The sequence below is a fragment of the Mandrillus leucophaeus genome, unplaced genomic scaffold, assembly GCF_000951045.1.
Source record: "Mandrillus leucophaeus isolate KB7577 unplaced genomic scaffold, Mleu.le_1.0 Scaffold187, whole genome shotgun sequence".
In the NCBI taxonomy this organism is placed as follows: Eukaryota; Metazoa; Chordata; class Mammalia; order Primates; family Cercopithecidae; genus Mandrillus; species Mandrillus leucophaeus.
Genome location: NW_012101887.1, coordinates 3945108 through 3972252, shown reverse-complemented (window position 1 = coordinate 3972252; position 27145 = coordinate 3945108). Strand labels below are relative to the sequence as shown.

At 38.5% G+C, this 27145-nt stretch overlaps 1 protein-coding gene across 1 annotated transcript in view; it reads right to left on the bottom strand.

Moving 5' to 3' along the window:
* The window catches only part of ADGRV1 (adhesion G protein-coupled receptor V1), a 596733-nt gene that overhangs the window by 368316 nt on the left and 201272 nt on the right, over positions 1-27145 (bottom strand). The window contains exons 62-71 of the mRNA XM_011978020.1: positions 26533-26671; positions 25987-26169; positions 25499-25731; positions 22849-22997; positions 20796-20997; positions 20066-20285; positions 15716-15955; positions 14160-14309; positions 12652-13125; positions 1193-1336 (exon numbers count right to left, since the gene is read on the bottom strand). Of these exons, the coding sequence (XP_011833410.1) occupies positions 1193-1336; positions 12652-13125; positions 14160-14309; positions 15716-15955; positions 20066-20285; positions 20796-20997; positions 22849-22997; positions 25499-25731; positions 25987-26169; positions 26533-26671 (2134 nt within the window). The remainder of the gene's footprint in view (positions 1-1192; positions 1337-12651; positions 13126-14159; positions 14310-15715; positions 15956-20065; positions 20286-20795; positions 20998-22848; positions 22998-25498; positions 25732-25986; positions 26170-26532; positions 26672-27145) is intronic.

Genomic DNA, 27145 nt, shown 5'->3' with positions numbered 1-27145 from the left:
CATGGCTATAGGGCTATTTTAAAATGCCCTAGCCACATCACACACACAAACACACATACACACACACACACACACACACCCCAAACACTGATACGAGCATAGAGTATACACCAAAGACATGAATGTACCATGATGGACTCTAGCCTTGCCCTTTGGGGTGATACAGTATTGTGACAATATGCATGGATAAGCAGTAGGAAATGTTTTACTCCAAATGAATGGTTTTGCTGAATCTTTTTTTTATAACAACCCATGAACAAAAAGAAGACAACAAAATTCAAAACATTAATAAATTCTATTTCTTCATTCGTTCTTAAAGAAGAGGAGGCAAAGAAAAAAAAAAAAAAACCTCTTCCTCTCAGTTATTTTAAATGCCAGTGTATTCCATTTTAAGATAAAGAGCATTCATTCTCCTTGGAGAAGATGCTCAGGAGGGAGTAGCTGAAGAGCATCCCGTAGTGGCCAGAGATTATATCTGCCCATATTCCTGCCCATTCATCTGTACAGATTCCACCTCAGCATCTTAAGACAGGCTTGCCCACGTCACTTCAGCTCCCATCTGAAGGAGCAGGATAGAATTATATCTCACAATGGCTTCAAAAATACACATGTTACCATAGCCACAGACAACAGCCTTGTCTTTTTCTTATATTGACAGAATCCACCTGAAAGGAAAGGAAAGCCCTCAAGTTGTTCTTTGTTCTCATGAGCATTTATGAAGCGATTGGGAAATAATCTTTCCTACAACGACCTCAGACAGAAGATGCAAATACTTAGATACAACCATATCACAGGATCTGACCATCAACATTTATCTACATCAGCACAAACTCACCCCAGTAAACCAAAGTCTGAATATTAAAGATAAACATTCACAATGTTAGTACAAGAAAAAGTCTGGAATATTAGTGCTTCATTATAATTTTAATTATTTAACATAAAATACCTCAATATTAGATACATAATATCAAGAAGAGATCTGGACATATCTCTTTTTTTCCTACTGAATGTTGAAAACAGACTAAGTATTTTTATATAATATATCGGTTACATCTACTGTGATATTCACAGAGTTATTTATATTTAAGAAAATAGTTACTCATGAGAAATGCTAGCTCTAAGAGTCTCCGTCCTTCCTGTAAAAGCTGCTCTCTAGTGGTCTGCTGAGAGAACCACACCCAGGGCCAATTACCTGAGAATTGGCAGCTTTCTCAGAGACTGGAAGGACAGCAGATTTTGCTTCCTGAAGAATTGTTGGCATTCCATAGAAACGTCCACCGACAAGCATCACAGTCACCAGTTGCAAAGTGAAATTAGAGCCCAGTGATAGGAAGACCTATAAACAAACAGTGTCAGTGATTTAGAAATAATTTTCAGAGAAAAATGCTGTTATTTGACTTGAGCCATTAGCATACTACCTGAGGTTGCTTTAGTAGCAAACAGTTTCATCAATATATGCACTTTCCCCCATCACAAAACAAATGACCAGTACGTAAGCTGTGAGATAAGGAGCGGAAGATGTAGAATATAAAAAACTACAAATGGGCCGGGCGTGGTGGCTCACGCCTGTAATCCCAGCACTTTGGGAGGCCCAGGCGGGTGGATCACTTGAGGTCAGGAGTTCAAGACCAGCGTGGCCAATATGGTGAAACCCTGTCTCTACTTAAAAAAAAAAAAAATTAGCTGGGCTTGGTGGTGCAAGCCTGTAGTTCCAGCTACTTGGGAGGCTGAGGCAGAAGAATCACTTGAACCCAGGAGGCAGAGGTTGCAGTGAGCTGAGATTGTGCCACTGCACTCCAGCCTGGCAACAGTGCAAGACTCTGCCTCCCCCTCCCCCCTAAAAAGGAAAAACAACAACAACAACAAAATACAAATTTTCAAATTTTTCACATGTGCCCAAATGGCTTGACCAATAACAGTAGTCACAGAGGCAGTGTTCACGATGGAATCAAGTGTCAAGAAAACAGAAGGGGCACTCTGGCGAAAGTGTCAGCTCCCATAAACTTGGCAAAACTCACTTTCCTCCTCATCATTGAATAATTACTAACAATTCATCATATTTACTCAAAATGAGTAATTTCAGTATACTAATTATTTGAATATGTTGGATAAATAAAAATTAATGCTATGTATTACATATTTTCAAAATTTTAGAATCCAACACAATAGGGGGAATCTGGAATTTATGTATTGATGTTATGCTAAAAGTTATTTTTGAAACTTACAGCACATTTTCCCATAGAAACATTGGTCTTGGTAATAATCCCCAAGTTATCTTACAACCTGGAATATTCCCAAAAACTTCGCATATCTTTATTGAATGTAATAAGCAGCCGTTTCTGTAAAGTCTCTTCTTTTAAGAATAATGAATTTAGACAACACATCCTCAAATTTGCAAAATATATACTGTGGTGGTTTCAAATACTGGGCATCATGAGGGTAACAGATGTTTTATTCATTCAAAATGACATTCACTGAACATGAATCATGGGTCAAGTGCTAAAAAAGACAAATAAATCACAGAAAAACTTTAATCATATACATCCCACCTCTCCTATAAGAGTGTACCCATCCCCCATGAAGGTCACTGGCTTGGCAGCTAATGATTTTTCTTTATCTTTATTTTCCCAAGAGTGAAGAGCCAGGTGTCAACTTAAAGCACCAGGTCACTTGTGCCTTCTCGCCTAGCTCCTCTGCTTATGGGCCCATCCAGTACACGCAGACTTGTATGATGTGGCAGATCCCCAGGGAGCAGTCATTAAATGCTAAAATGGAACATGAGTTAGAGCAGATTTGAGGAAAAGCTGGTTTATCTACAGAAGAAAATAGGTTAGATTAATTTAAAAATGAATTTGAAAGTTTTTAGGAGTTGATCGTGTTCTCAACATGCTCTTCCATTTGCGTAATCCAAGACTGTGTCACCAATACCATTTTCTATATTGCCTATCGTTCTTTCTTTATTTTTATTATTATTATACTTTAAGTTCTGGGGTACATGTGCAGAATATGCAGTTTTGTTACATAGGTATACACGTGCCATGGTGGTTTGCTGCACCCATCAACCCATCAGCTATATTAGGTATTTCTCCTAATGCTACCCCTCCCCTAGCCTCCATCCCCTGACAGGCCCTGGTGTGTGACGTTCCCCTCTCTGTGTCCATGTGTTCTCATAGTTCAACTTCCACTTATGAGTGAGAACATGCGGTGTCTGGTTTTCTGATCTTGTGTTAGTTTGCTGAGAATGATAGTGTCCAGCTTCATCCATGACTCTGCAAAGGACATGAACTCAACCGTTTTTATGGCTGCATAGTATTCCATAGTATATATGTGTCACATTTTCTTTATCTAGTCTATCACTGATGGACATCTGGGTTGGTTCCAAGTCTTTGCTATTGTGAATAGTGCCACAATAAACATATGTGTGCATGTGTCTTTATAGTAGAATGATTTATAATCTGGGTATATCCCCAGTAATGGGATTGCTGGGTCAAATGGTATTTCTAGTTCTAGATCCTTGAGGAATCGCCACACTGTCTTCCACAATGGTTGAACTAATTTACACTCCCACCAATAGTGTAAAAGTGTTCCTTTCTCTCCACATCCTCTCCAGCATCTGTTGTTTCCTGACTTTTTAATGATCACCATTCTAACTGGTGTGAGATGGTATCTCATTGTGGTTTTGATTTGCATTTCTATAATGACCAGTAATAATGAGCATTTTTTTCATGTTTATTGACTCCATAAATGTCTTCTTTTGGAAGTGTCTGTTCATATCCTTTGCCCACTTTTTGATGGAGTTGTTTTTTTGTTATAAATTTAAGTTCTTCGTAGATCCTGGATATTAGCCCTTTGTCAGATGGATAGAATGCAAAAATTTTCTCCCATTTTGTAGGTTTCCTGTTCACTCTGATGATAGTTTCTTTTGCTGTGCAGAAGCTCTTTAGTTTAATTAGATCCTATTTGTCAATTTTGGCTTTTGTTGCCATTGCTTTTGATGTTTTAAACATGAAGCCTTTGCCCATGCCTATGTCCTGAATGGTATTTCCTAGGTTTTCTTCTAGGATTTTTATGGTTTGGGGTCTTACTTTTAAGTCTTTAATCCATCTTGAGTTAATTTTTGTATAAGGTTTAAGGAAGGGGTCCAGTTTCAGCTTTCTGCATATGGCTAGCCAGTTTCCCCAACGCCACTGATTAAATAGGGAATCCTTTCCCCATTGCTTGTTTTTGTCAGGTTTGTCAAAGATCAGATGGTTGTAGATGTGTGGTGTTATTTCCGAGGGCTCTGTTCTGTTCCATTGGTCTATATACCTGTTTTGGTACCACTACCATGCTGTTTTGGTTACTTAGCCTTGTAGTGTAGTTTGAAGTCAGGTAGCGTGATGCCTCCAGCTTTGTTCTTTTTGCTTAGGATTGTCTTGGCTATGCAGCCTCTCTTTTGGTTCCATATGAAGTTTAAAGTACTTTTTTCCAATTCTGTGAAGAAAGTCAATGGTAGCTTGATGGGGATATCACTGAATCAATAAATTACTTTGGGCAGTATGGCCATCTTAATGATATTAATTCTTCCTATCCACGAGCATGGAATGTTTCTCCATTTGTTTGTGTCCTCTCTTATTCCCTTGAGCAGTGGTTTGTGGTTGTCCGTGAAGAGGTCCTTTACATCCCTTGCAAGTTGGATTCCTAGGTATTTTATTCCCTTTGAAGCTACTGTGAATGGGAGCTCACTCATGATTTGGCTCTCTGTTTGTTACTGGTATATAGGAATATTTGTGATTTTTGCACATTGATTTTGTATCCTGAGACTTTGCTGAAGTTGCTTATCAGCTTAAGGAGATCTGGGGCTGAGATGAAGGTGTTTTCTAAATATACAATCATGTCATCTGCAAACAGAGATAATTTGACTTCCACTTTTCCTGTCTGAATATCTTTTATTCCTTTCTCTTGTCTGATTGCCCTGGCCAGAACTTCCAATACTACGTTAAATGGGAGTAGTGAGAGAGGGCATCCTTGTCTTGTGCTAGTTTTCAAAGGAATGCTTCTAGTTTTTGCCCATTCAGTATGATATTGGTTGTTTGTCATAAATAGTTCTTATTATTTTGAGATACATTCCATCAACACCTAGTTTATTGAATTTTTTTTAGAATGAAGGGCTGCTGAATTTTGTCAAAGGCCTTTTCTACATCTATTGAGATAATTATATGGTTTTGTCATTGCTTCTGTTTATGTGATGGATTACTTTTATTGATTTGCATATCTTGAACCAGCCTTGCATCCCAGGTATGAAGCTGACTTGATTGTGGTAGATAAGCTTTTTGATGTGCTGCTGGATTTGGTTTGCCAGTATTTTATTGATGATCTTCACATCGATGTTCATCAGAGATATTGGCCTGAAATTTTCTTTTTTTGATGTCAGGTTTTGGTACCAGAATGATGCTGGCCTCATAAAATGAGTCAGGGAGGATTCCCTCTTTTCCTTTTGTTTGGAATAGTTTCAGAAGGAATATTACCAGCTCCTCTTTGTACCTCTGGTAGAAATCAGCGGTGAATCCGTCTGGTGCTGGACTTTTTTTGCTTGACAGGCTATTAACTACTGCCTCAATTTCAGAACCTGTTATTTGGTCTATTCAGGGATTCGACTTCTTCCTGGTTTAGACTTGGGAGGGTGTATGTGTCCAGGAATTTATCCATTTCTTCTAGATTTTCTAGTTTATTTGCGTAGAGGTGTTTATAGTATTCTCTGACGGTGGTTTGTATTTCTGTGGGATCAGTGGTGATATCCCCTATATCATTTTTTATTGCATCTATTTGATTCTTCTCTCTTTTCTTCTTTATTAGTTTGACTAGCAGTCAATCTATTTTACTGATCTTTTCAAAAACTCAGCTCCTGGATTCATTGAATTTTTGAAGCATTTTTCATGTCTCTATCTCCTTTAGTTCTGCTCTTAGCTATTTCTTGTCTTCTGCTAGCTTTTGAATTTGTTTGCCCTTGCTACTCTAGTTCTTTTAATTTTGATGTTAGGGTGTCGATTTTAGATCTTTCCTGCTCTCTTGTGGGCATTCAGTGCTATAAATTTCCCTCTAAACACTGTGTTAACTGTGTCAGACATTCAGGTACGTTGTGTCTTTGTTCTCATTGGTTTCAAAGAACATCTTTATTTCTGCCTTCATTTTGTTATTTACCCAGTTTTGAGTGAGTTTCCCAATCCTGAGTTCTAATTTGATTGCACTGTGCTCTGAAAGACTGTTTGTTATGATTTCCATTCTTTCACATTTGCTGAGAAGTGTTTTACTTCCAATTATGTGGTCAATTTTAGAATAAGTGCTATGAGATGCTGAGAAGAATATATATTCTGTTGATTTGGCATGGAGATATCTGTAGATGTCTCTTAGGTGCACTTGGTCCAGAGCTGAGTTCAAGTCCTGAATATCCTTGTTAATATTCTGTCTCGTTGATCTGTCTAATATTGACAGTGGGGTGTTAACGTTTCCCATTATTATTGTGTGGGAGTCTAAGTCTCTTTGTAGGTCTCTAAGAACTTGCTTTATGAATCTGGGTGGTCCTGTATTGGGTGCATATATATTTAGGATATTTAGCTCTTCTTGCTGAATTGATCCCTTTACCATTCTGTAATGCCTTTCTTTGTCTCTTTTGATCTTTGCTGGTTTAAAGTCTGTTTTATCAGAGATTAGGATTGCAACTCCTGCTTTTTTTGTTTTTTGCTTTTCATTTGCTGGGTAAATATTCTTCCATTCCTTTATTTTGAGCCTATGTGTCTCTGCATGTGAGATGGGTCTCCTGAATACAGCACACTGATGGTTCTTGACTCCATCCAATTTGGCAGTCTGTGTCTTTTAATTGGGAAATTTATCCCATTTACATTTAAGGTTAATATTGTTATGTATGAATTTGATCCTGTCATTATGATGCTAGCTGGTTATTTTGCCCATTAGTTGTAGTTTCTTCATAGTGTCGATGGTCTTTACAATTTGGTATGTTTTTGCAGTGGCTGGTACCGGTTTTACTTTCCATGTTTAGTGCTTCCTTCAGGAGCTCTTATAAGGCAGGCCTGGTGGTGACAAAATCTGTCAGCATTTGCTTGTCTGTAAAGGATTTTATTTCTCCTTCACTTATGAAGCTCAGTTTGGCTGGATATGAAATTCTGGGTTGATTTAAGAATGTTGAATACTGGCCCCCACTCTCTTCTGGCTTGTAGGGTTTCTGCCAAGAGATCTGCTGTTAGTCTGATGGGCTTCCCTTGGTGGCTAACCCAACCTTTCTCTCTGGCTGCCCTTAATATTTTTTCCTTCATTTCAACTTTGGTGAATCTGACAATTATGTGCTTGGGGTTGCTCTTCTCGAGGGGTATCTTTGTGGTGTTCTCTGTATTTCCTGAATTTGAATGTTGGCCAGTCTTGCTAGGTTGGGGAAGCTCTCCTGGATAATATCCTGAAGGAGTGTTTTCCAACTTGGTTCCATTCTCCCTGTCACTTTCAGGTACACCAATCAAATGTAGATTTGATCTTTTCACATAGTCCCATATTTCTTGGAGACTTTGTTCATTCCTTTTTATTTTTTTTCTCTAATCTTGTCTTCTTGCTTTATTTCATTAAGTTTATCTTCAATCTATGATATCCCTTCTTCCACTTGATCGATTCGGCTATTGACACTTGTGTATGCTTCATGAAGTTCTTGTGCTGTGTTTCTGAGCTCCATCAGGTCATTTATGTTCTTATCTAAACTCGTTATTCTAGTTAGCAATTCATCTAATCTTTTTTCAAGGTTCTTAGCTTCCTGGCATTGGGTTAGAACACGCTCCTTTAGCTCAGAGAAGTTTGTTATTATCCACCTTCTGAAGCCTACTTCTGTCAATCATCAAATTCATTCTCCATCCAGTTTTGTTCCCTTGATAGCAAGGAATTGTGATCCTTTGGAGGAGAAGAACTGTTCTGGTTTTTGGAATTTTCAGCATTTTTGCTCTGGTTTCTCCCCCTCTTTGTGGATTTATCTACCCTTGGTCTTTAATGTTGGTGACCTTCGGATGGGGTCTCTGAGTGGATATGCTGTTCCTTTCTGTTAGTTTTCCTTCTAACAGTCAGGTCCCTCTGCTGCAGGTCTGCTGGAGTTTGCTGGAGGTCCACTCCAGACCCTGTTTGCCTGGGTATCACCAGCAGAGGCTGCAGAACAGCAAAGATTGATTCCTGTTCTTTCCTCTGGAAGCTTCGACCCAGTGGGGCACCTGCCAGATGCCAGCCAGAGCTCCCCTGTATGAGTTCTCTGCCAGCCCATACTGGGAGGTATTTCCCAGTCAAGATACATGCGGGTCAGGGACCAACTTGAGGAGGCAGTCTGACCCTTAGTAGAGCTTGAACTCTGTGCTGGGAGATCCACTGCTCTCTTCAGAGACATTAGGCAGGGACATTCAAGTCTGCTGAAGTTGTGCCCACAGTCACCCCTTCCCCCAGGTGCTCTGTCCCAGGGAGATGGGGGTTTTCTCTATAAGTCCCTGACTGGTGCTGCTGCCTTTTTTTCCAGAGATGCCCTGCCCAGAGAGGAGAAATCTGGCAGTCCAGCCACAGCAGCCTTGCTGCACTGTGGTGGGCTCAGCTCAGCTAGAACTTTCTGTTGGCTTTGTTTACACTGTGAGGGTAAAACCGCCTACTCAAGCCTCAGCCATGGTGGACGCCCCTCCCCCAACTAAGCTCGAGCTTCCCAGGTCTATCTCAGACTGCTGCTGTGCTGGCAGTGAGAATTTCAAGCCAGTGGATCTTAGTTTGCTGGGCTCCTTGGGGGTGGGACCCGCTGAGCAAGACCACTTGGCTCCCTGGCATCAGCCCCCTCTCCAGGGGAGTGAACAGTTCTGTTTCGCTGGCATTGCAGGTGCCACTGAGATATGGGGCAGGGGGGGAACAAAAAAAAACTCCTGCAGCTAGATTGCTGTCTGCCCAAACAACTGCCCAGTTTTGTGCATGAAACCCAGGGCCCTGGTGCCTGGTGGTGTAGGCACCGGAGGGAGTCTCCTGGTGTGCAGGTTGCGAAGACTATGGGAAAAGCGCAGTATCTGGGCCAGAATGCACAGTTCCTCAGGCTCGGTCTCTCATAGCTTCCCTTGGGTAGGGAGAAAATTCCCCCACCCCTTGCGCTTCTCAGGTAAGGCGACGCCCCACCCTGCTTCAGCTTGCCCTCCATGGGCTGCACCCACTGTCCAACCAGTCCCAGTGAGATGAACTGGGTACCTAATTTGGAAATGCAGAAATCACCTGCCTTCTCACTGGGAGCTGCAGACTGGAGCTGTCCTATTCGGCCATCTTGCCAGCAATTCCTGCCTATTGTTCTTGATGGCATTGGGCACAAACAGAAACAATTTATGGTACCATAACATCCTGTGAACATGCCAACACTGTTTATCCACATGCTTTTATAACTGGTTGTTCATACACTACACAGGGAGCAACATGGCACCAGGAATTGTTTCTCAGTCATCTTTGTATCTGCTGAGCTTCTCACAATGATTGGCACATAATAAATGCTCAATAAATGACCCAGCCACAAATATAAAATTCCTCTTGCATTCTGAAAAAGTATTTCAAACCTAGACTTGTTTCTTTAGCAGGCCAATGATTCTTATTGTCAGTTTGTGCCTCATAAAAAAAGTCAGTTGTTAACCAGGTGTTAACAACTTACCAGGTGCTAACAGTTGACAATCCAAGGTTCTGGTGTTAAACCTACATCAAGACTCTTTTGTTCTTAGAGTCTAATGGAAACCTACCCTGTTCAAAGACCCACTTGAAAGTTACAAGCCACAGCACAAGGGGTTAGATACATCATGGCCCTTGGGGTCCTTCTCTGTGGCTTACCTGTCCAAAGTCTCAACTTTTATCCCAGACGGTAGAAGAGGGAGAACAGGATGTAAACTCTTGTAACTAACATCCTAATCTTCAAAGAGCAATGGGTTATATACCGGGTGAGAAGGAAGAAAGGGACCACTGAAAAAACTCTTGTCTTTGGTTTAAGGGCATGTCACACCTTTCCCCAAACAGTTCCTTGGAAGACTAACTCACCAATACCTAAAAAGCTATGTGAAGTCTTACACCACAATCCTGGAATGTGCCAGAAAGAAAGGAGATATGCAACTTGAAATAGGTTAAAGAGAGGCATTAAAAGTGAGCAAAAAAGAGGGTTTTTTTGCATGCATAAACTAGTAAACTTGTGTTACTCTTTATGAAAACAGAAATCATAAAAACAATTAAAATGGGTTCAAAGACAATATTAAGAAATTCATAAATGATACTTCATTTGTCGTATTAGGAAAGCTAAGTATTTTTATAAACAGGAATGCTAAGCTTTGAAATGAAATGAAAAGGGGACTACCAGGTACTGTGAAAAACAGTCTAACAACTTGGCAGATCAAGGGTGTTAGTCCGTGTAATAAACATCACATATTTTGGTTTTCTTACACCTAAGAGCAATTTTGTACCACACATTGCTTAGTAAAACAATATAATATCTAATCTTCTCTTTGGCATGCCTTATTGTCAAATGAAAACTTACTATAAAATGATACCAAACTATTCCTAGAAAAGTTAAAGGATTGCCCCCTAGTGTTCTTTAGCAGCTTATAACCTGAATATGTTCAGAATGTAATGCTACAAATATATGGGAAAATGTTTCGAGTTACACAATTGAGGCATACTGTATTTTTAAAAATTTTTCTAATTTGTTAGTGAGACTTGATACATGATATTCTGGTTAACTTAATCCACCTCTCTTTTTCCATTTTTGTACTCTTTAGCCTTGAAAGCTGTTGGATACAGGAAATGGAGGTTAGAAATTGATCAAGCAAGGTCATGACATTGAGTCAGTTTCCCAAAGAACTACAACAGGTCTTCAAATCACACGATTTCATTCAATGCTGTTTCATACAATGTTGACGAGAAAAACATGAATTCCCAGACAGGGTCACTGTCCGTGTGGAGTTTGCACATTCTCCCAATGTCTGCATGGGTTTCTCCAGGTGTTCTGGTTTCCTCCCACATTCCAAAGATGTGCACGTGAGGCTGAATCAGCATGTGTCAATGATTCCAGTCTGAGTGAGTGTGGGTATGAGTGTGACTATGCCCTGCGATGGGATGGAGTCCTATCCAGGGTTGATCCCTGCCCTGAGCCCTGAGCTACCATGACAGGCTCTGGCAGCCCACGACCTTGAACTGGAATAATAGGGTGACTAATTATTTTGTTTTTATTACTCTTGTGACTAATTATTTTGCTTTCATTACTCTTTCTCAAACGTAGGTATAGCTCACATTTATTTCAATGTTTAATTTCAAAGTAGGTGGTCTTTATTTAGAAGTCTGGTGCTGTTTTCGTGACCAGAAATATGCTGTAGGAACTTAACTATTGTTTATATCAATTAGCTTATGGTAAAATTGGTTACACTGAACATCATTTCACTTAAAGCTGCAATTTCCAAGAACCTGTGGACATTAAGTGAGGACATACTGCACAGGAATGTAGGAATAACTATGAAACCCATGTCTCACTAAGAAGACCCCATTTGTTTTCTGTATTAAGCAACAACAAAACGCTCAGGTACACAACACATCAAAACATTGTACTGTAAATATGGATTAGTGTAATAGGCTTATTCCTTACCCAGAAATGATAACCTATTTTCTACGGATCACAAGTTTATATGAAACTAAGCTGACACTGGCTGAACACCACACCTCCATGAAAGCAGCACCCAAATGCTCGAGCCTTCATGGAATTGATTTGGGTGTTCCCAAAGGCTTCAGAATCCCCCTCTTCACCATTCCTCAACAGAGAGAATATATATCCTTTCTCATTCTCTCCTAGCTTCACAACTCACCCTGCAAGTTTTTCTCAAGATGACTCCAATCTGTCTACCTCTTGGATAGCCTTTCTTACCTTTGAGATAATTAATCCCAATGCCATAATGCATCCAGTGGCAATGAATGCCATAATGCATGCACAGAGGATGATATGACATGTACCATCCTTGGGGGATTTAAAAAAACAGTCAAATCACTTTCTGTGGTTCAGACTGAGAAAGACTGCTGGGCTGTCTGCTTGACCCACAGGAAATCCATGCATTCTGATCACTCACCCCAGATGTTGGCAGAGCAGCCTGCTGTGATTTCTCCTCACGACCATTAGAGAATATCATAGCCAATTTCCTATGTTCCAACTTTTCAAAGAGAGAAGCAGGTACCAGTCTCTGTATTTGCAAATCCTTTTCATGTAAACTATTTCATTACACTACTCTTTGCTAGAAGCACAAAGAAGCCTACAAATTTCTCCCCTTTGACAAGCAGTGTGTGCGTGCGTGTGTGTGTACACATGTGCACGGGTGTGCAGGTGTATATGCACAGCACTGCAAACACTTCCTAGAACTTTGTAAGTAAGTGTCTGTTACTCTCTACACTAAAATCTATTATCTCCATCCAAATGGTAATACACTTATTATAATCTGCAAATGTATTATCCAGTAGTTACTAAACATTTTCAAGGGCATTTTTTTGTGGTTTCATTTAAATATCAGAATAAGATTTCAAACTGATCATGAGGTAAGCATGGGCACTCCTGAAAGGGTTTTATTGGAATGATCAGAAAACTGAAGAAATGTCACAAACCTGATTCTTTATTGGCACCATGTCCACTTTATATGTGGCACCATCTTTGACCACCAGCTGCCTCTCCGTATTTTCAGTAACAATCGGCTGTTCTTTATGATCAGATGATATTCGAAGCCCAACAGCCACATCTCCAAATGTTCCAGCAAGCCGGGTTATGTTAATTTGGATGGATCTCATAAGGTTCTGCCCAATAAGTATTGACTGGCGATCAGAATACAGGGCAAATATTCCATGTGGGTCATCATTCGCATAAACAGAGAACCATGTAATACTTTTCTCCAGGTCCAGTTCTGCTCCTCCCTCTACAGAAACAAGCTGGATCATATAATCTTCCTCTATCTCAGGTACCTCATCTGGTAGCAAATGAACACCAAAGCTAGCTTCACTCTCTCCATCAGCAATGGCGAAAAATCCATTGGTGAAAAGAAAGTCTTCAGTAATGTCAAACTCACTACTTAATTCCCAGTAGACCTAAGATAAAAGAAAAAAACTCAACAAAGTTATATAATTCAGTATATAAATATATATATATATTTGTGTGTATATATATATCATATATATATGCACCAAATTCCTTTAAATTATGTTTTTCTCTATAATATACAAAAAAAATTGTAATTGTGCATCACTATATTCAAACCAAACTCTCAAAGTATATGTTAGCTTGAGACGTATATTGACTCTTTCAGGCTGTTGAATACTATTTGCAGGACAAGATTACAAAATCTCATTATTTAAAATAAAAGCACAATTTGAAGGGACACAGAGAAGCAAGCTACCTTAAAAATTCCAGTTCCACAAATAGCTTTAGTCACACACAATATTTGAAGGTAAAAAGTAGATAATTTGACAATTCAAATCAGAATTTTTGTTTGTTTTTAATAAAAAGGGACTATCTAGGAGATGTCAAAAATCAATCATCATTTTTCAGGAATTGCTGGCCTCCAAACTACGAAGTTTCAACTGAAGAAGTACCAGTTAATATCCAATACAGAAAGAGAAGTCAGCGTATAGAGAAATTTCACAAAATATGTTTTTCTAGCAAACAAATTACCTTGATCTGTTAATCAAAAATCATGAAAACTTACAAGGCCAAACATTCTATATAAATATACATGCAAATACAATTTCTTAAAAAACAGTTGCTAAATGGAAAAATTCTAATGAGAAATAAGCCCCGGAAGAATTTACACAAATCATTGAGAGGCTTAAGTAGGAAAGGCTTCACTTTATAGTAAACAATAAAATGTAAAATCATTTGGTTCTTTTTTAAGTGTGAGGAAAATCTTTCGAAGTAACTGTAACCAATTTAATTTAGAAAGACAGCTAGTGGTTGATGCTGAGAGAGCCCAAAGATGTTTAAACAAAGCCTCTGTTTCTCTGAAGACTCATGTAATTTTAGTTTATCAAAAACTTTAATTAACTAGAATATGCAGTTTCTCTGTCCCTCTTAACCACATTTGTTAGGCAAACAGTACTTTGAAAAATCAAATGAAAAATAATACCGTAATCTCTCCAAAGGTGCCCTTGACTCTTCTGACAAAGAAGGTAATGAGCAGGGGCCCTTCTAGAGCCAGAGGCTCCGAATAAGTCTTCTTAGACAAAGTCTCAGGAGCAAACTGAACAACTCCGTTTGGGTCACCAAACTTTTGTATCTAAAAAATATAAACAGAGAACAGAGGAAATAATATATAAAACAATAGGGATGAAATTATAGTATCCAACATATTAACAAACGGAGAAGCTGAGGAAATTAAAGAAACATAAAAATGACACTTGAATATAATCTACCTAGCTACTTGATTTTTGAAAACTTCTTTATCACATTGACTGTTACCTAAAACAAGTAGGTTCTTATTCCCCAAAGATGATGGGAATTAAGAACCCAGAAAACTCCCATTTGTAGAATCCCAAGAGAACAGTAATCTGATGCCTGAATTTTGCTTTATTCATCTCATATTTACTACATTTAATCAGTTAATTTTAGCTAAATTCCTCCTACTAGCTATGATATACATGGAGCGAAGCAAATAGGTCCTGTGAGGACTAATTTTGTGTATCAGTTTGCCAAGACTATGGTGCCCAGTTGTGTGGTCAAACGCTCATCTAGATGTCACTGTGAAGGTATTTTGGAGATACAATGAATACTTACAATCAGCTGACTATACGTAAAGGAGATCACCCTCAAGAATGTGAATGGGCCTCATCTAAACAACTGAAGGCCTTAAGAGCAAAAACTGAGGTTTCCTGGAATAAAAGGAATTCTGCCTCAAGACTGTAACTTAGGCATCCTGCTTGAGTTTTTAGCTTATTGAACTGCTCCACAAAATTGCAACTTCAACTCTTTCCTGAGTTTCCTGTCTGCCAGCCTATTTCATGGATTTTGGACTTGCTAGCCCTCACAATCATGTGAGCTTATTCCTTCAAATCTCTCTCTCCCACCACCCCGCTGTGTGTGTGTGTGTGTGTGTGTGTGTGTGTGTATGTGTGCGCACGCGCATGCCATGTCTGTCTTATTGGTTTTGGGTCCCTGGAAAACTCTGAATGATATAGATCCCAAATACAAGTATTTTATAAACTTTAAAAAATGGGTCATCCATCTGCATTATTTTCAGTAGTCTTGGTCCCAGCACTTTTTGCCTTAACTGAACAAGTACCATTTTTCCTTCAAACCATCTGGAATACAACTAGTTAATAATTTTTACATTCTCTGATGACAAAGATATCCAATGTTTGGTATGCTATAACAAATACCTCTGGTATGCTATAACAAAGACCTCTGCTCTAAAACAGCCAAATATTCCAAAAACACCAAATTTTCTCCAAGCTTGTAAAATAAGTACTTATCATATATTAAAATGTTTTTTAATTACCAATTATCAGGCTATGTAATGAGCTGACATGAAAACCAAAAAGTCTGACCCTTCAGAATTATTATGATTTTATTTGCTTTTATAATTTCCAATCCATCACAAGTATGTAGAGTTTCAACAAATGTAAATGTGTTTTCTGATAAATCCATTAAATCCACATTTTGTGAGAAAAATAAAGTCATACATACGGTTAATGTAACATCTTTAGCTCTGGAGTCTAATTTAGCTTCTCCTTTCACAAGATGAAGTTTAATAATGAACGTCTCTTCAACTTCCATTTCTTCATGAGGATAGATTGTCAGAATTATGGTTCTCACTCCGCCTTCTCCTTCTCTAAAAGAGAAGAGCCCGCTCACTGGGTCTGCGATGTCTCCATTCTGTGGCAGTAAGGCTTCTTGAGAGTTGGGTCCTACTATCTCCCAGTTCACCTATAGGATGTTTTTGGTTTTGGTATTTAATAGAGATCAATTTTAAGCAAAGAATTATTTCAGGATATCTAGTATTAAGAAAATATATACACATACAGGAAAATTATTCTAGGATAATTCCATCAAATTGCTGTTTCATAAACTGTTTTTTGTTGTTAAAAAGAATGATATCTGCGGCAGGGTGCAGTGGCTCACGCCTGTAATCCCAGCACTTTGGGAGGCCGAGGTGGGCGGATCACCTGAGATCAGGAGTTTGAGACCAACCTGGTCAACATGGTGAAACCGTGTCTCTACTAAAATTATGAAAATTAGTCGGACGTGGTGGCAGATGCCTGTAAACCCAGCTACTTGGGGCTGAAACAGGAGAACTGCTTGAACCCAGGAGGCCGAGGTGGCAGGGAGCCAAGATCATGCCACTGCACTCCAGCCTAGGCAACAAGAGCGAAACTCCATCTCAAAAAAAAAAAAAAAAAAAAAGATATTTGCAAACATAAACTACATACCTATAATATTCATGAATAAAATTGTCTAACAGAAGAAAAGTATTAATAACCAGTAATTTGTCATCACATAGGATAAAAAACATGTAATAATCTATATTAAAATACATATTGGAGAAATATAAACGTTTTAAAAACATATAAGTACAATACTGTCCTGCTGTGTGCACAGGCTGTGCCAATCAAAACCTATATAAATAAGACAACAAAACCATGCAAAAACTCTGCTGTAGACCATGCAAAAACGTTAAAGATACTTACATTCCTAGTGTAAAAGACACAGAAATCTTCATACATTGTTATAAGAAACGAAGACTTCTATGTTTCTATGATTTGAAATGGTATGCCTCTCACACAGTCTACAAAGAACGTTGGGCACTTGTTTTTGCTTCTTACTTGATCTTTCATCAGCAGCGTGCCAGCTGACTATTTCCTCCTTCAAACACCATGTCCTGTCTTCTTGGCTTACATGATACTTAATGTGCCACCTGCCTTTCTAGTTTTCCTCCTCCTTTACTTCTCAAGCTTCTCTGCTGGCTCTCCTTCCTCTGATCTCCACATGGTGGAAGCTCAGGACTCAGCGCCATATCCTTCCCGTTTCCAGATATACCCCTTAGGCCCCACGTGTTCAAACGCCTCTCCATGTGTCAACACCTTCCAGACCACAACACACACTCGCACGCTGACCTGCCTACGTGACCACGCTCCCCTGGGATGTCCAGTAGTATCTCAGAAGAACAGAAGAAAACAGAACTTTTAATTTCTCCTTGAGCTTCTGCATCTTAGTAAACAACCCTACAAATTATGTAGCTGCTCAAACTTAAATTCAAGGAGTTATCCCTTAATTCCTGTGTTTTCCTCAGCCTCTACTTCCAACCTAGTGAATGTTTCTTCCAAATATCAATGTATACCAACTTCTCGCCATCTTTATTTTCACCACCTTGTCGGAGCCACTGTCAGCTTTGACTTGGACGGTAGAGGGAAATAAATAGCCTCCTAGCCATCCTTCCTGCTCCTATGCTGCCCCACCAACTTCTTGAATCCGTTTTCCTTGCAGTAGACTTAAATAGCTGCTTTAAAAGACAATCTGGTGACATTGTTCTCTGGCTTACGATTTTCTAATGGCATCCTATTTCCACTTCGAATGAAATGTTTTTTTTAATTATTATACTTTAAGTTCTAGGGCACATGTGCACAATGTGCAGGTTTGATACATAGGTATACGTGTGCCATGCTGGTTTGCTGCACCCATCAACTCGTCATTTACATTAGGTATTTCTCCTAATGCTATCTCTCCCTCAGTTCCCCACCCCCCAACAGGCCCCAGTGTGTGATGTTCCCTGCCCTGTGTCCAAGTGCTCTCATTGCTCAATTCCCACCTAAAAGTGAGAAAATGTGGTGCTTGGTTTTTTGTCCCTGTGTTAGTTTGCTGAGAATGATGGTTTTCAGCTTCATTCATGTCCCTGCAAAGGACATGAACTCATCATTTTTTATGGTTGCATAGTATTCCATGGTGGATATGTGCCACATTTTCTTAATCCAGTCTATCACTGATGGACATTTGGGTTGGTTCCAAGTCTTTGCTATTGTGAATAGTGCCACAATAAACACACGTGTGTGTGTGTCTTTATAGTAGCATGATTTATAATCCTTTGGGTATATATCCAGTAATGGGATTGCTGGGTCAAATGGTATTTCTAGTTCTAGATCCTTAAGGAATCGCCACACTGTCTTCCACAATGGTTGAACTCATTTACACTCCTACCAACAGTGTAAAAGTGTTTCTATTTCTCCACATCCTCTCCGGCAACTGTTGTTTCCTGACTTTTTAATGATCCTCATTCTAAATGGAGTGAGATGGTATTTCATCGCGTTTCGATTTGCATTTCTCTGATGACCAGTGATGATGGCATTTTTTCATGTGTCTGTTGGCCGGATAAATATCTTCTCTTGAGAAGTGTCTGTTCATATCCTTTGCCCACTTTTTGATGGTGTTTTTTGTTTGTTTTTTTTTTTTCTTGTAAATTTGTTTGAGTTCTTTATAGTTTCTGGATATTAGCCTTTTGTCAGATGGGTAGATTGTAAAAATTTTCTCCCATTCTGTAGGTTGCCTGTTCACTCTGATGGTAGTCTCTTTTGCCTTGCAGAAGCTCTTTAGTTTAATTAGATCACATTTGTCAATTTTGGCTTTTGCTGCCATTGCTTTTGGTGTTGTGCTTTAGTCATGAAGTCCTTGCCCATGCCTATGTTCTGAATGGTATTCTAGGTTATCTTCTAGGGTCTTTATGGTTTTAGGTCTAACATTTAAGTCTTTAATCCATCTTGAATTAATTTTTATATAAGGTGTAAGGAAGGGATCCTAGGTCTAACATTTAAGTCTTTAATCCATCTTGAATTAATTTTTATATAAGGTGTAAGGAAGGGATCCAGTTTCAGCTTTCTACATATGGCTAGCCAGTTTTCCCAACGCCATTGATTAAATAGGTAATCCTTTCCCCATTGCTTGTTTTTGTCAGGTTTGTCAAAGATCAGATGGTTGTAGATGTGTGGTGTTATTTCTGAGGGCTCTGTTCTGTTCCATTGGTCTATATACCTGTTTTGGTACCACTACCATGCTGTTTTGGTTATGGGAGCTTTATAGTATAGTTTGAAGTCAGGTAGCATGATGCCTCCAACTTTGTTCTTTTTGCTTAGGATTGTCTTGGCAATGTGGGCTCTTTTTTGGTTCCATATGAAGTTTAAAGTACTTTTTTCCAATTCTGTGAAGAAAGTCATTGGCAGCTTGATGGGATGGCATTGACTCTATAAATTACCTTGGGCAGTATGGCCATTTTCACTCTATTGATTCTTCCTATCCATGAGCACGGAATGTTCTTCCATTTGTTTGTGTCCACTTTTATTTCGCTAAGCAATGAAATCTTTAACCCGGCTTAGGAAATTCTGTGTGATCGAACATCTGTTGGGCTCTCTGATTTATCCTGTGCTATTATCCCCTTACCTCCAGGTCCCAACCACATGAACCCCTCCATGCCTGAAACATGCCAGCTTATGCCTCTGCAGAAGCTATTATTCCTTCTGCTCAAATGCTCACTCTTCTAACCTCTTTCTCATAACGCATCTTTCAGCTGAATTATCACATCCTCACCATCCAGCACAGCATTCGCAATTGTGTCTCCCAGTTTTACAAGCAGAGCCCTTACTGTTATCAGATCAATTTATTTTTAGTTGTTTATTGCTCAGCTCTACTTAATAAAATGAAAACTCTGTAAGAATGGAGAGGAGGTCTGTCTAGTTCCCCAGTATATTCTCAGTACCTAGAACAGGGTGTGACACACAGAAAGCATTCAACAAATACTTGTTGAATTGCTGAATTTTATCAGAATCATTTACTTCATTTCTAACAAGCCCTCAAGGTTCCCTGAGGACAGACGTATGCCTCATACATTTTTATGTACTTCATCTGGCTCAAAAGCTGCTGTACACATACAAGGTAATTAATAAATATTGATTGATTGTGAATAAAGAAATAAATATACTTAGGGAATGAGAAAACACACCATACTCAGTCTATCAAAAATTATATTTAAAGTCATGGGTAAAATAAATCTACCTGAATCTCTCCCAAGAGTCCTCCAGTCCGCTCCAGAACCAGTGATAAAATCATTGTGGAATTGGGATTAGGAACAGAAATTTTGCTTTGATTGAGAAACCTTACAACGCCAAAGGGAGAGTCACTCTTGGCTATTATAATTCTGCTCACTAGGTGGCGCCCAAGGACCGCTCCTCCAGTAGCTCCAGTGAGTAGAATTTCAATGGGCTCCTCAAATTCACTGCATGGCAAGAAGGAGCAATTCTGTGAGTCTAAACATATTAAAGTGCTTGTAAAATCCCAATAACCAGTCATTTTCCAAATTGGTCATACATATTCAAGGCACAGTAGTCACACATCAAGTGGTAAGAAGTGGGTGCTTAGCTAAAAGAATGAATGATTAACATCAATATTATATGACCTAGGGCAGTCGTAGGGACTTTCTTGCCCTCTTTTTAATTGCTTAATGCATAAAGCAAGTGAATTAAAGGATGTTTCCACATTCTGATTAGATTTTTTTAAGTCTAGAGAAACAGAAAATATTATTTCCTTTATTTGAAATGAAGTGACATATGCAATCACAATGTCTCCTAGCCCCTTTCCCTACCCCTATACCCCAAAAGTATTTCACCTGTTGTTTCTCAATGGACACATATTACCTAAAGTTCTATTGTCAGTGCGGAACATATGTAAGGGTTAGAACACAATACTTATGTCTGATGTATGCCCACATTATTTTCTATATACCAACCTTTCATTGTCATCAATGATGGAGATATTTATAAAACTTAAATTTTGCCCATGCTGAAAGGTGACTGTACTGTCATGCAAAATGTAATCAACACCTCCAGGACTGGCAGAGGAGCTCTGAGAGATGAAATCAGCTGTCACATAGCCATAAGTTCCATGTAGCCTCACCACTGGAATCATGATCAGCCCAACATCTTCCTCCACTGTAATGGGAACTTGGAATTAACTGGTAAGCCAGACAGAGCAACTAACTTATAAGATTCAGCCAAATTAAACCTGGCAATTAAATATAATGGCACCAAGTAAGCACGCTATGCTTTCATAGTTCTTTTATCATTTTCAAAGGGGATTAGTGAAAAACCTCCTGACTTATTTTTTAGGAGGAACATAGTTTATGAGATGTTGGAAGTTACAGTGAGAAGTACAATTAGCATTTAAATAACCTATTTAATCGGTAGCATTGGCATTCTCCCTCTGTGTACTACATACCAATAAATGATCCTTGCTTTCTAAGACAATGTTAGATGGACACAAGGAAACATTTAAGTTGGTTGTGCTCACAGGAAACCACTCTGGATTGCTTCCACACATTCAATTGAAATATAAACATGGTAATATAAATAAATGAGGTTTATGATATGTATATCATATGAATTTTTTAAAAGTCTAGATATAAGTACAATTTGATTACATTTTCACTTCCCATGAAATCTACTTGTGAATCTGAAAATGCATCTTCAGTGTTTGATTTCAACTTAAACATTATTTTCAAATATATGTTTCTTAAACTATGCTAAATTCTGCATATTAAAATATAATTTAATAGGGTACATATGAGCTATGACTAAACAATACCCAATGTACATTATAAATATAAATATGCACTGACCAAAATTCCCCAAAGACAATGAATCTAACAGAAAACAATGAACTGAAAAAATTCTAAGTCTCATTTGTTTCTTGATGCAAAAATGTAATAAGATTTTTACCAGGTAGAGACTGAAGTTCACAAATAGTGATGCATTCCATGACTTACCCATAAAGTCATTATAAACCAATGCCTAAGGTAATTTTTTTTTTGAGACGGAGTCTCGCTCTGTCGCCCAGGCTGGAGTGCAGTGGCCAGATCTCAGCTCACTGCAAGCTCCGTCTCCTGGGTTTATGCCATTCTCCTGCCTCAGCCTCCCAAGTAGCTGGGACTTCAGGCACCCACCACCTTGCCCGGCTAGTTTTTTGTATTTTTTAGTAGAGGCGGGGTTTCACCGTGTTAGCCAGGATGGTCTCGATCTCATGACCTCGTGATCTGCCCGTCTCGGCCTCCCAAAGTGCTGGGATTACAGGCTTGAGCCACCGCGCCCGGCCTCTAAGGCAATTTTTTATGAACTTTAAAAATGGCTAGATAACCAAAGAATTTTGGTAGAGGCAATGAAGCCAATCAGGTTAATTGCAGCAATAAGATATTTATTTTTAAAGTCATATTCGTATTCTGTATTTTAATAAAATCATTTCCTAGAAAGGCAGCCATCTCTTCCTACCTGGGAAGGAATATAACCATATATTCTGTATTCTGCTTCTACAAGAGGAGAAGAATTGGGAATATCAGGCAAGCTGCTATTGGGGACTGTTTCGAGAAAGCAAGATCAAGGATTCAGATACTACCTGCATCTCTAGGCCAGTAAAATGTTCATTTCAAAGATGATTATTAATTAGGAAGTGAATATTCACTGATTTCTAGTCATATACGAAATTAAATATGCACAAATTACAAAGGCTTTCATTAAAATGTTTGAAACAGAAACATTTTAATAATCCTAATGTTAAATACAGTTTTTCTAGATAGCCTTGTTCCTAACATTGCCATGCACAGCAAGGTTCAAGACCACCCAAAGGTAACTGAAAATGTACTTCAAATAAGTAAATAAGTATAAAAGTGCACATGTGTAAACACACACACACCCACAGCAAACTAAAAAAAATGTACACATTGAAATTCAAACTAATGTAATTTGGAAAGTGGTGGTAAACTTACTTACAAGCTAGCTAACTGAACCTACCTTCGAAGGCAGTATACTTCGGGTCAAATTCAATGATGCCTTCTGCGTTATCATTTTTCATTATCATGATTCGAACAGTGGAGATGTTTTCTATTTCAGGAGGTTGATCTATCTGAAGTCCATTTTCTTGGATGGTAAAATCATACCCTCTTCCAAAGTCATACGAATTAGAATAAAATAAAATACAACAAAATAAAAAATACATAATTGCATAGCATGAATTAAAAGGTCCTCTTAGCTCTTACAACTTAGTTCTATAAAGAACTGCAATACTTTTAAAGATCTTCAACACTAAAATACTCTTTTTTTTTCTGAACTGATACTTTGAAACAGATTTCTGTACTGCTCTCAATTATTGGTGCCTATACAAAGCCAAAACTAATATAAAGTTACTAAACGTGGGCAATGGGAAGATAATAAACTGTGAGAAAATCAGAAAGATGCTGTCGTAAAATGAACCTTTGGGAATCACGGCTGAATACATGTGCAGTAATAGACCTAGTGCACTCAGAGATAGGTAAGCAGGAGGCCTTCAGATTTATAGTGTTAGGTTAAGAGGATTTATTTAAAGAAACAGTGAGTGTCATGACACTAATTAAATTTCAAACGAAAACATCAAGATTCAAAAAAATATCTCTCAATACCAGCCTGGGCAACATAGTGAGACCTTATCTCTACTAAAAACTAATTTTAAAAAATTAGCCAGACATGATGGCACATGTCTGCAGTCATAACTGTTTAGAAGTCTGAGGTGAGAGGATCCCTTTATTCCAGGCATTCAAAGTTGCAGTGAACTATGATTATGCCACTGCACTCTGTCCTGGGTGACACAGCAAGACTGTGGAAAGAAAAGAAAAGAAAAGAGAGAAGAGAGAAGAGAAGAGAAGAAGAGAAGAGAAGAGAAGAGAAGAGAAGAGAAGAGAAGAGAAGAGAAGAGAAGAGAAGAGAAGAGGAGGAGAAGAGAAGAGAAGAGAAGAGGAGGAGAAGGAGGAGAAGGAGAGAGAGAGAGAGGGGAAGGAAGAAAGGAAGGAAGGAAGGAAGGAAGGAAGGAAGGAAGGAAGGAGGAAGGAGAAAGAAAAATAAGAAAGAAAAGTATTTCAATTTCTACAGAAACCAATCATAACCAATTCCTCTATCTTTATATAGATGGTAGTTTACTTCTGTAATGATACTTCTGCAAAAGAAGTTTTTTTTTTTTTTTTTAGATTAATATTATTCCCATCAAAGCATCAACTTCCAGGGCTTTAAAATATGACTTTAATTCCTGATGCTAAAAAATGGCAATAAACCATTTTAGTCCTTCATTCAATTCCTAAATTCTATTCTGGTATTTATACGCTACCTAGTGTTGAAAGGTTTAGTTGGTGAATCAAATATAAGGCAAAATCAGAAAATTGAGGTTTGGACTATTAAACGATGAGTAACTGTTATCAGTAGTCTGAGATGGGCTATAGATTAGCTAGTTGTACTACTTACCTTTTGAGATCAAAGAAAACCTAGAAATTTATCTAGAAGGCAAAACTTGTTTCCCCAGAATTAAACTTACATAGAAACTGCTTTTTAAAAAAACAGTAGCAAAGAAGACAAAATCCTCAAGCTCTAGCTGGTTAATAACACAAATATGATCTCACGCTAAATGAGCTTTTACCAAATTGCATTTATTTAATTAAAATAGTCAGTGATCAGCTCAAACTTTTTACTATATTTACTAGGAATACAAATTCACTCTCATTGCCAGGCACAGAAGCATTTTTGGGAAATTTAAAATTTGAAGGGTATGTGAGCCCACAATATATTTTTTTCCCAGATGGGATGATATACACTTAAGTCACTGAGTGACATATTTTAGTTTAAAAAAGTTTTTAAAGCATGATAGTCACATTACAAATGCAAAAATATTTTCATGCACAAGAAAAATGTCTTTGTGATTCTTCTAAACGCAGGCATTATTCTAGTTGAAGGGCCCACCTAGCTGCTATCCGGGCAGAGGTGCTGGTAGGTCTCTCTCAACCTGTGCGCTGCAGAACCTGTGAGTATTTAAACATGCTAAAGATGTTTTTCCACCTCAGCAAATCTGCCCCACTAAATCAGGGAATAAAAGAGACTCATTATGGTTAATTCATGATCTTCCTTGAAAACATGGTGCACGTTAATGACCAACTAGCTTTCACTCAAAATTTTCCCCACTTTAAAACTATGGGGCATCTATGTCATTCACCCACAGAGAAAACAATCCAGCCTTCAGATGCACCAAGGAAAGAAATCCCTCCCTCTAGCCCTTTCACAAGTATGGAAATCAAAAGCAGCAAATTCAGCCACACCAGTTGACCTCTGATTTAGAGAGCTGTTAGGCTGTTTCTTCACCAATTAGAAGCCCATATCATATTCAACTTCCTGGCCACCCAGAATGAGTCCACACAATAGAAACACATACTTTCAACTTTCAGAGGGAAGTTATATTTGAGAAAATTAAAAAAAAAAAAAGCAGTCATTGCCGTAATTTCCCTTCTATGACCTATTCTAATGTAGCACAAATCTGAGAAACAGTAGGGAAAGAACTGCTTTAGACCTCAGTGTCAATCTCTACACCACAGAACTTTCTCTCTCTCTGCTTTTTGCTTTCTTTTTCCTAATTTCCTTTCTACTTTACCTTCCCTGGAGTTCCACCTTTGTAATTGTTAGAGAAAATTCCTCTGGGCCTTCAGGATGGTCATCATCAAGGATTTCAACTTGCAGACTTTTCCTTATCTCCCCTGCTTCAAAGAGGAGTTCCCCGGCAGCAGGAACAAAATCCAAGCCTGCTTCCGCTGTCCCGCTCATCGACTCGTACCAGAGTCGCACGCGGCCAAAAGCTCCACCGGAACGGATAATTGTGATGTTAACCTATGCAAAAAGCATTTTCTTATTTGATTTGGATGTTTAATCTACCAGACAATACTATCTCTAACTAAAGGTTCTATTTACCAGGATTGTGTTAAAATTACATATAAGGTTATAAAATTATATACATTATATGCTAAAATAATGATGTTTGGAGCAAATTAATCAGTTTGTGAAAAGTTTGGAATAGAAACAAGAAAGCATTTTAATATGTAAAAATAAAAATGATATTAAAATCTTAAGCATTTCATACTATACCCTCTGTGCTTCTGACACTTGAAGCTGCTCATGTGAAAAGGCAAATCGGCCATAGGGAGAGTCGCTGGCCACCATCGTGATGTTGGCAGTGCTGCTGGATTCACTCAGAACTCCCCCCTCACTGATGGCAGTGAGCTGAAACTCATAGAAGCTTTTTTCCTCGGGAATGTCATCATTCAAAGCCTAGAGAAAGACAAAGAGTCATCGACAGTAGAATCTGTGAAATTTCAAGAAAAACTCCTAACCTCTAAATAATAACAGATTTTGGAATATTAATCTCCTCCCCATTCCCACTTTTAACCCCACACACAGGCGCCTCCACAACAACAAATGCTGTCATATTAACCTTCTCTCCAGTCCCCATTGTCATCCACACACACACACGCATGTGCATGCCAACAACCATAAATGCTGGAATATTTACCTCCTCCCCATTCCCTACTTCTAACCCCCCCACCCACACACACACACACACACATGCTCACACCTGCACACACACCAGCACACAGAGTAAAGGGCATAACAGAAACCAGCTAATATTGATACCTGTATTACTACAATGACTGCAGACTGTCCATCTCGCATTGTCAGTTTTCCTGATGTTTCAGCAAATTCCCCCATGGAAGGAGGGAATATCCTCCAGAACACTGTGACTGCCCCCAGAATTCCTGGGCCACGAACAAGGCTACAACAATAAACAAATGTATATCCAATACATTTCAGTTGAAGGTACTTTTCTTAAACATTTTCTCTTTTAACAATAATCAATTTTTCATCCATTTCAGTAACAGTTCTCTTTTAAATAACCTGATCTACCAACTATAAACCAAAGAAAGTCTTAAAGTTCCAAGACAGTAACATCCAAAGTATTAAGCTAGTGTAAATCTATCTTGACAGGAATACAGGCAAAAATTTATCACTAAAAGCAGAAGGTTTAAAGGAATAAAAAGAAGTATTAATATTTATAGGCTTTTCACTTAACACGAAAGGTACAAAATACGAAAAGTCTTAAGTTATCTAAAGACTGGAAGACCCTTCACATAAGGGCATGCTGATGGGAAGGGATAGCCTTACTTCTGGATAACTACCATGAGGATAAAGTATAAAGTCAAACTCAGCTATGCCATTGATAGTTGCTTCCCATCCCTTATAAGAAAAT